This window comes from Olea europaea, unplaced genomic scaffold (assembly GCF_002742605.1).
Source record: "Olea europaea var. sylvestris unplaced genomic scaffold, O_europaea_v1 scaffold1553, whole genome shotgun sequence".
Lineage (NCBI taxonomy): Eukaryota > Viridiplantae > Streptophyta > Magnoliopsida > Lamiales > Oleaceae > Olea > Olea europaea.
Window position 1 is genome coordinate 15265 of NW_019233129.1, and position 11016 is coordinate 26280.

The following is an 11016-nucleotide window of genomic DNA, read 5'->3' on the forward strand; positions in this document are numbered from 1 at the left end:
ATTTAGTCACTGTAAGGTGGATACCTGGATATCAAAAAAAAAAAAAAAAAAAGACGTTGAAATAGTGTGGGCTACAATGGGTCACTGCTAGGCTTGGATTGAAATATTTTTCTAATAGGCCCACTGGAACAACTATTTGGATTGGGTTTTGATCTGAATCCAATCCAAATACGATGAAATTAATTGGAGACCGATTTTGGGTCTCAATCCAATAACACGATCGAAATTTGAACTTGATAATTCGTTAACTAAATGAAGAAATTTGGATATAGGTTAATCCGATAATAAACCAATCCAATTTGTTATAAATAGTTGAGTCGGTTGAATATTTTTATGGCATGTTATTTGTCAATAAAATAAATAAATGAGAAGATAAAGAAATTTAGAATAAAAAGTCATTAAATTCAAAACGTAAAAAATGTCTATCCACGTGTACAGGCCATAAATTGTTTGTCAAAAAGTCATAAGCCATCCCACATCGATTTTCATAAAAGAACTTAATAAGTTATAAATAGGGGATAGGCCAATCCTCGCATTTTTCATTCTTGGGCCTGATTGATTTAAAACATGGGCCCGAATAATAAGTTAATTTCAACATTGGTTTTATCTTTCTAATTTATTCAATTTTGGATTGAATTATTGGATTGGATATTCAATAACATAACAAATTTGATATAAATTTAACAATTAAATATTCACTGGATTATCAAATCGGATCATATCCATGAACTATTCTTATCAGATCGGATGAGATTGAGCATGGACAGATCCGGACCATATCTGTTCCATCTACAACCTTAATGGTAGGCCAACTCAAGTCTTGATAGGTGGGGTAATTGTGACACATGGTAGCAAAAGCTCGGGCCAAAATGGTTTGTGTTTTGTGGAAGGAGTACACTTAGCCATTTCTAAACATGTCACCACCTGTTAGTAGGGTTTGACAAAAGAATCGAAACAATTTCCCCCTAAAACAACCAAATCAAATGAGAACCAATTGATTTAGTTTTATTCGACTTAGTTTAAATTTTAAATTATAATCGGTTTAGTTACAATTATAGTACCTATAATCAATAATTGTTTCTTACTCAACTATTTTTTAATTAATTATGTTTATTTTTTATTTGGTGAATGGTTTTTTAATACAATATTTTGTATGAAAACTGAACACTTTGTTCGCATTAATAGAGGCTTATTGTTTTAATTAGGGATATGAGTATCACCTTTTGGTGATAGAATTTTGTAATATATTTTAAATTAATAATTTAAATAGATACCAATGTTTTGAAAAGACTTATATGGTACTTGAATAGCCACAAATAAATTTATAAATAGCTTGCATTGGAGCCAAAAAAAATCAACTCCATTTTTTCATTGTAAACTTTTTTGCTTTGAACCTCACTTCTTTCTCTAATTTTGATGCTATTTTTTCGAATTATAAAATTCTATATTGAGTTTGTTGAAACTCTTATTGATTGATGTGTTGCTTTCGTAAAAGATGAAATTAATTCTATCATAGAAGATAATTGCTAATTGCCTTTAAGCACCACAGAAGGGAGCAAATAAGAACACATCATGAAATCTGTAATCCCAATTATATTGAAGTGTAATATTCTTCAGAAACCAACTGTTCACTTAAAAGAAAACAAAGAGTTTATAGCACTGTAAGAGTCAAAGGGTTATCTACTTAGCAAAGTTACCATGCAATGACGAATCAGACAAGCTTTTTATCACTTCATCAGATTAGTTTTGTAGGATGGTATTATGATACTTGAAAAGATTCAAGAGTCTCAAAATTCAGTTGATATGTTAACAAAGACTATTTTGATCGAGAAACTGAAGTAGTGTGAAACTTCAATAGGACTTCTCTTTATGAGAATTGAGAAATTGTTGTCGCTACAAAGGAGCAATTGATGGTGGATTAGTCTCCAAGTAGGAGATCGTTAAGTTATGAAGTCTAATTATTGTTGATTTGAGGAGTTAGTACGCAGATCAACCTTGTAAAAGAGAGAAAGAGTATTAGAGAAGATAGGTGTACTATTTTATTGTTAATTCTCAACATTTATTACTAATGAAGGAATGTCACATTGACTCCCGCTGGATAACATTTGTCGGATTTGGGATTCTATTTTTTGATGTTTTGTTTGACTATATGGAAGACTGTCACCTAACCTACTTATTTTGTTTGGGATGAAGTTGAAAATTCCATAGTGAGAAAAAAAAAATGTAGATTGGATTGTTTGGATGGCTTAAAAAAAGAAAAAAAACCTCTATTAACTATACGAGGAATAGTTAAAAGATGTGAGCAAGACATTTTATCTATAATTATATTAAAATATTAGATCTAGGGAGAATAATTTTCGGACAATTTTAACTCTCCTGCAATTCAATTATTTCAATAATACATTATTTTTCATTTTTTGATATATAAATACTACAAAATTATTGTCATTTATGAAATTTGTGCTATCAATTCTCAATTAATTATCATTCACATTAATCTAGATTCAATGAATTTTCATTTATGAATCTTGAATTACATGAATCTAAAGTTATTATAGATGAATTTATTCATATTCATGTATTTGAAAATTTTAATGATTGTTTAAATTTATGTATTAACAATTAATTTTTATATGTCAAATGTAACATAAAAAGATTGTTCATTTATAGTATTTCATCATTATAAAAAATTTGAATCATAGAAATTGAGGCTTGAAAGTACAATTTGAATTCAATTTTCTTCTCTTAAATTTCTACGCTAAATTTTATTTTCTTTAATTCATTTAAACTTATCGAATCCTCAAACAAATTGGTATCAAATATTACTTTTACATAACTTATAAAGTATTTTAAAATAACATGCAATGCACGTTCAACTTTAAGTAGTTTCATAAAATGTAACAAACTTCTGTACCAATTGTTAGTACTTTCTTTTGTTTGAACAAAGACGACTTTGAACAAAGGTAAAGAAACAGGCCTGAACTTTGTCCAACGCGATCTCGCCCAAGCCACATTACTAGTCAATATTTCCGGACAAACATTGTTAATTGTGAAAGAACAATTTCAAGCACATTGCAAGACAAAGCTATCCTATAGACTAGAATTTAATAAAATGCAACAAAACCCAATACAATAGTCTTGTATACAAAATACTTATATACATATGGAATATGTTACTTGTACATAATGTTTGCGTCCATTCCCCTCATATTGAGGGAAATCCACTTTGAATAAATTATATTTTATTCAAAGTGGATCCTCCTCTAGAGGGGTGGACGACATTATGGACATTCTGATGTGCATGTACTATCACCATATATATAGCAAAGTCATTTAAAAAAAAACCCTGAAAATTGGAGAACTTATCAAAATGAGCAAGAGCACATGGCATGTATAACACAAAACGCAAGGTATTGCTGTATTTTTTTTCTTGGTCAACGCAAAATCTTTCTCCATAAAGGCATCCACAATCGACTAGTCCATCATTAGTTGGAAAACAAACCACTCGTCTAAATTGTAATAAAAAGTCGATGTAAGCTCTGAAATTCTTGAATTTCTCCTACTTCTGATAAGTACTCTTCTCCAGCCATCCCTGTAAATTTGAAAAATACAAGGTCGTCAGACAAGTAAAAGAATATTTTCCTCACATTGTAGACATCGTCCTTTAAATCTATGAAAAAACATAACAACCTTAACTAAGACGCAAACTTTCTTTGTAGAATAATTTGTCATATGTTGATTGAACTAATGTCTTTTGTATCCTCTCCGCCAGCCAACATGGATTGGCCAGCCAAATCCTTAACACTGGTATTAACATTGGTCGATGCATCATTCAATGAGACCTTCTGCAACGATGTAGCCATGAGCTTTTCAGCTGATGCTTCTGAGCCAGAATCAGTGTCAACTTGACTAGGAGTTTGTAACCATTTCTTCCACTCATGACGCTTCCTTATCTTGTCACCCTAGAAAATAAATAGAACAACAACAAATAGATGAAAAAACAAGCCGTAATAACTTTATTCAATTTCCATAATCAACAGAGATGCACAAGAGATGAATTTAGGAAATAGCATACAGCAGAATTAACTTCGGTTATCCTTCATGATTACGCAATTTTTAATCAAACACACAGGATGTTCAACCACGTCGCAGAAACATTAGATTTTTTAAAATAGTATTCCCTCTGTCTATCCATCTCATTTCCTTCACTGGATGTCCATAATTAATTTCAATTTCCCAAATGATCCTTCAATAAGCCAAAAGAATTAAAAGCAATGTTTTTTTAAATATAACCCAGCCATCGACAAAGGTAAAATGCAAGGGAGAAACAGTTCAACTGGGGATCAGACAGCAGTCGAACTGAAGGTTGAAATAACCAAATAAATTACTATTATTATATACAATATAATTTTGAAACATAAGGTCCATGGAATTGAGGAGATGATATACAACTTTTTTGTGGTTTTTTACCTAAAAACAGCAGGCAGCATTGGTGGCTATTTGATGATCCAACTGCTGGAAGTTTTGTATTTAATTTTTCTTTTTCAAGGTTTTCGTGGTTTTGGGTCTTGGTTATGTCCAAGTGCTGGTTTCTTGGGTGTCACCAGATGTGGTGGCCCTAGACTATAGTCTACACTCTACAGAAACTAAAGTGGACACAGAAGCTAATATGACTTAGTTATATAGATCAAAGGTTTCTTCTAAATTGCAGCGCCGATTAAAAACAGAACGTTCAGTTGCGGATAGAGTACAATAAAAACAGATTGCGCTATTTCATAAAAAGCTACCTGAACTTCCACAACTGATGAAGCTCTCAAAGAATCCAAGATTATCTGAATATTGTCGGTTAATTTCTGCACCTGCAAAATCATAACATAAAGTAACATTCATCTGTGCATTGAACTTACTCGCACAGGTAAAAAAAACCAAGTATAAATAAACTCATAGTACTATGAAAAGAGAATCTAAGAAAAGTCACCCTAAAGATATTACTAGCTTTCCTATGCAAATAAGAGAGGACAAAATTTAGCTTCCTCTCTGAGGTATGGGGTTTTAATAAAAGAAGGCTTTTGGACGTATCATTATTTTCCAGCATCATTAAGGAAGACAAAATACTCCAAGACATTCATTATGTTACCATCAAATTCTTTTGATTCTTACAATTGTTTTCAAGAGTTTATATAGCTAAGAGCCAAACAAATTTCAATAAATAAACCTTTCAAACGTTAATAAAATAACATAGAAATAAAAAATTTATATGGATTTCAAAATTGATGAGAAACGCTCTCTCTCTCTCTCTCTTTAGGAGATACTTTACAAGTGGATCTCTACTTAGAAGTTATCTTCTTGAAATATCCTTATGGAAGCCCATGAGCAGAACTAAAATGAGTTGTAAGGCAGGGATATTTCTACATCATTAGAGAAGGAAATAAACAGGAAACACATGATGATTTCTTATCCAATTTTATATGCCAAATCTGATACAAGATTCAGTGACATCAAATAAACACAATTATCACCAATTTGCATTGGCCAAGTATTTGGTAAACCTAATTTGTGTTATCAAGCTTATAGGGATCATTGACTTCAAAAAGGTTGCACATAATTATACAAGCTTAGAATTTGAAGCCGTACAAAATTATACAAGCTTAGAAAAATTAGATTTATGAGGTTTTAATTATTACTCACATGATGACATTCATCATAGCAGAAGAAGAAAATCTCAGATAAAATCTAATGGAATGTGTATTTGTAATACAAATTGGGTTTGACTGAATTATGCATTATTCATTATCACAAAGCAAATATATAGATAATCAACATATCAAAAGATCCCTAAATAAAATTGATTAGATAACATAAATTATGCAAATGAAAATCCAACTGCAACTTACTCGACGGAAGGTAGCTATTAAAGAAATCGACACCCAGCCCTCCGCGTCCATTTTTCCCCTCAAAAAATAATCTCTTTCCAAATTAGCATCACTAGCAATAATGAACAAGTACTTCAACAACAAAGTTTCATAAAGGCATAAAATGAAGTAAAATAATAAAGGGACAAAGCATCTGCCGGAACATAGTCTACAATGACAAATACCTGAAATAGTAGTCTATTTGCTGAATAATCAAAGTGGGCAGAGTGGTGGGCATAGGTGGTGGAGGTGGTGGTGGAGGTGGACCAAGCGGCATAGTCGTAAAGGACCCCAGAGGCAGTGTTGGATAGTAGATTGCTTGAGGTGCCATATCTGAAAGGCGACAAAATGATGTTAACACAGCCAAATTGTTGAATCATATAGATATATTGAGCAGCGGACTTACCAAAACCCACAGAGTCTGCAAAAGCGGTCATGGGTGGATGCCTAATGAGCGTGGCATTGCCAGGGGGTGTTGGTGGTGGCAAAAACCCTGTGGGAGGACGAATATATTGATGGGGAAGACGACCATCTCTACGATCTTGATCACGCCTGCCTCCATGATTGTTATAATGTGGCCCATCACTGTGGCCGCGTTGTCCAAAATTATCCCTCCTTGAGTTATTCCTGTGCAGAGAATGGTCAATGCTGGTATGTGATTGAGAGCCTCGGACTCCACCCATTGGCCTCATGCCTCTAACAGAAGTATCCATTACAGATGGTACCACAGTCGCATAAGGCATCTCAAATCGAATGTATGGTGGCCGAACAGGGGGTGGCATTGTGGGCATAAGGGAACTAAAACCAGGTTGAGATGGTCCATTCCTAGGAGACATACCACCACCTCTGCCTCGATGTCCCATTGGCCTTTGTCTGGTCGGCATTGTATGGTTTGCAGTAACATTTGGTTTAGCCTGGCCATTTGCTCGTCTCTGAAAAATCATCAAACCAAAAGATTCAATCTTTACACCTTTATCAGAATGAATTTGTCCAAGATGATCCCTAAGAAACATTAAAAAGAAAAGGAGGGAGTGGGCCAGGGAAGGGAATTGTGCCTATATTTGAAAAGAATGAATTCACAGAGTATGAGAATTAACACTTTTTCAATCACTAAATTTGTGTTTATGGAAATAACAAATCCATATATTCACCTTTACATAAAAAAATCAACTTTTCACCTTTAATTAAAAATATGCAACAATGCACACACAATCCGAAACATTATATTGAATACGAACCAAATATTTTCATATGAATATATTTTTCCACATAATTCTTAAGTACCAAAAATTTTTTTTAAAAAAATAATAATAAATAGAAGATTAAATAAGAAACAGAATAATTCCATATAAATATATTTTTCCACTTGTAACTCTAAGTGCAAGATAAAAATGAAGATTAAGTATTATTATAAATTGAACCTGAAAAGAAGATGGTGACCCGTCGGAAAAGGGTTTCGAGGATTCCGATGATCTCGGAACAGGACGAACAGATTCAGAGAGCGCGGGCCAGGAGACAGCACCGCCCATAATAGACCCCGGATCAACCACACCGTTTACGGGCTTTTTCCAAGCGGGTCTCTTCGGGCTGCCTGCATTGCCGTCGTTGTCAGTATCAGAGCTCTCGAGCTTGGTCTCCGGGCCCAAATTCCCCGTTGAAACCTTCTCAGACGCGGACTCCAGCTCTATGGCGGCGGAAATAGGCTGCGGCGACAATGAAGAATGAGGAATATCGGCAGCAACTATAGTGCCGGCAGGGGTCGAGATAGGTTCGGAATCTCCACGAACAACGGATGCCCACGGAGAAGTCAGACTCCCCCTACGTGACTCTGGAATATTTACGGCGCCGCCGGAATTGGCATCTGTTGTAGCCTTCGACCGTGGCGAGTTATCATCGTTAAGAGAATCAGCCGACATAATAATTCCAAAATCAAAACGCCGGAAAAACAAAATTCCACACGGTATCAAGAGAATCCACTCTATAAATATTCAATTAATTAAACCAATAAATTCGCGTATAAACACCAATGTGTGAAAACATTCAACACAATCAGTGAATATTAATATCAGGAAATTAATTAAATAAGAAATACTGATTCCTAGTCCTCATCGACAAAGAGAAATAGGGTTTCTGGCCTTCGGCCGTCGATCAAATTCCCCTCTCTCTCTCTTTTGTTTCTCTCTCTCTCTATAAATTTATGCTTGTATTCTGTCTCTGTTCGTGTTGGGCACCTGTTATCTAAAAAGCCCTTATTAAGACCTTTAAATACCGGTTGTGTCCCTGTTAGCGAATGACTCTATTTTTTTAAAAGCCCTAATCAGATTTCATTAGGAAATATTAACGTGCGAAAATAATTAATGTTGTATTATAATTCTAATGAAACTAAAACAAGTTCAATATTACTATATTTTACTAATTCAAGACGAATTTGTTGAATTCTACATAGTTATTACTTGTTAAGAAAACATTAACTCATGAATCGAATTATCTATTTTAACATAAATATTAATAAAGAAATTTATTTAATTTGTTATTAGAACTTGTGGGGTATTCTAATCCTCATGAAACTAAACAAGTGAGATTAAACCTTATCTTTAGAAGTTAATTTATTGGTGGAAAAATGAATGTCTTGAATAGTGTAAGCTTAAGGGCATGTTTGAGAGTTTTTATTTTTCACCGACTTTGACTGATTTTGGATAGCATCGTTTATGAAATGTTTTGAGCACCATTTTGGATGGTTTAAAAATCACTCAAAATTGGTGTAGTGTTATTTTGACAGATTTCTCAGTTCGCCAAATCGATATATTTTGACCGTTTCTCATATTTTCTTCTAATTTTACTCTCTATAAAATAATTATTTTCAACCAACATAGTTTCTTCAAAACTAACTTGTAAATTAAAATATATTAACCAGAAAATTATTTATAAACAAAAAAAATTACAATATAATTAAAAAATACTTATAAGTAAATAAGAAAAAGTAAATAATGGCTTGAATTACCTATTTTTACGCCTATGAGATACAGTTTAAAGAACTAAGAGGCATAAGGATCAATAATTCTCGTAGGTGTACAAAGATCATAACCTGTACACTGAAACTCCAAGCAAATGCTCTTTAAAGATAGGAGAACTAAGAGGGATAAGGATCAATAATCCCTTCGATTTATCATAAAGAAATGTAATAGGTTTTAAGAAAATTATTTTTTTTGTCATTCTATTTGGTCCTATGATCAATAATCTTAAAGAAATACCATAGGTATTAAATTTAAATCCTATGATCAATAATATTCTTGTAATCCTTATCCTTCTTTTAGTTCTCCTATGATTCTATCCCTTCTTTTTGCCCTTTTTCTCTCTCTTTCATTAATTTTCTACATTTGAAGAATTTAACAAGAATGACTTGTTTGGCAGGAGAAGTGAGAAAAGTGAATCCTTTTTTTACACCTATGAGATTTATCTTAAAAAGCTACAAGGAATAAGGATCAATAATTCTCACAGGCGCACAAGGATCGTAACATGTACGCAGAAACTCCAAGCAAGCCCTAATGCTTTAAGACAACTAATGGCTTGAATCACCTATTTTTAGCCGAAGCTTTCTTAATAGCTTCGAGAGGTGGACCAAATGGAATGATAATATTAATGTAATCGAATTTAAATTTATTGTAATTACGTTTAATTTGTTAGTATTATGAAATTTGACCAATGAAAAATTGAATCAAAACTTGTGCGTTCAATGATCGGTGGACTATTAAAATTGAACGGAAAATTGTTTGTGGGCTAGCAAAACGTGTCTCTAGAATTTGATCGCGGTCCAAGTCAGAATTGAAAGCAAGTTATCTGCTTAATTTTGGTTTCAACATATTTAACCTATGTTTGTCTCTCTTTAAAATAAATTTCTTTAATTTTCATATTCATTTTCGATCATATATTCATACAATATATATTTTGCACATAAAAATTTTTCCTACTTTTTAACCACACATTTTCTAAAAAAATGGGAAAAAAATCGTTTTTCAAAACATCATTTCTTCTCAATAATGGTCATCAAATATGGGCTTAGTTTTGATTTATTTATTTTTTTTATTTTTTATTTTTTGATATCCAGGTATCCACCTTATAGTGACTAAATCCTGGAGTCTACTCCTTGGTCCCTCAAGTTGCAGACAGGTTAAACCGCAGGTTGTGCCCCAAATTGGCTTAGTTTTGATTTAAACATTATGAAAGATAAATCGAAGAGATAAATATCTTCTATCCCTTCTTCGCCCCTTGGCTCTTTTTGCCTTTTTTCTTTCTTGTACTAATTTTCTACATTTGAAGAATTTAACAAGAATGACTTGTTTGGCAGGAGAAGTGAGAAAAAGAAGCCCCACTTTTTTTTTTTAAGAAAAATGGTTTTTGTGTGCCTAGTCAACACTGCCTTTTTCTTTGAAAATTCTCGGCATTACTAAAAAATTTGAAAAGAGAAGATAACGAAGACATTATGAACATCTCCCCACACAAACAAAAAAAAAAAAAACAAAACAAAAAACAAAAAACAAAAAACAAAAAACAAAAAACAAAAACCATCGCAACTAATAGGAGAATATTCGGAATTTTTGAAATTGTTTTATAAGTTAGTTTTGATCAACTTTGATTAGTTACTCATATGATATTTGTTAGTCAACTACGGGTATTTGAAGGCTAAACACATAAAGTCAGATAATAGTGATATATTTGATTGTTCGAAATTAATTTTCAAGGAATGAGAAATTGAAATTAAGTGACTTGAAACGTGAAAATTATGAAAAATGAATTTCAATAAAATTTGAGAAATTAGGAAAGTGTACACCCTACATTAGAAATGATGAGGAATTGTTATCTTATCATAGTCCAAGTATATAGCTAAAGAAGTAGTCCACGCCCCCCGGGGCACTTCTCCACTGGCAAAGGACGGGCTCTGTCAAACCTGGCAGATCAGAGGTCGTGAGTTCGATTCATGGGGCTCTTGGAATGCAAGGATTTATTCTTGGACTTGGCACTTTGGCAGATCTGGTGGGGAGGGCTCGGACCCTGACTAATTGGAGGCACATCCCGCGATTAACTGGACTGTGTGAAGAGGGGCCGG

At 33.1% G+C, this 11016-nt stretch overlaps 1 protein-coding gene across 1 annotated transcript; it reads right to left on the reverse strand.

Moving 5' to 3' along the window:
* Positions 1–3103: 3103 nt before the first annotated feature.
* LOC111376708 (la-related protein 1C-like) lies at positions 3104–8133 on the reverse strand. Its single transcript, XM_022999681.1, has 7 exons — positions 7334–8133; positions 6319–6844; positions 6098–6245; positions 5895–5985; positions 4788–4859; positions 3691–3962; positions 3104–3592 (listed from the first exon to the last, which is right to left on the reverse strand). The coding sequence occupies exons 1-6, from the start codon at positions 7826–7828 to the stop codon at positions 3729–3731; spliced, it is 1566 nt and encodes a 521-aa protein (XP_022855449.1). The 5' UTR covers positions 7829–8133; the 3' UTR covers positions 3104–3592; positions 3691–3728.
* Positions 8134–11016: the final 2883 nt, after the last annotated feature.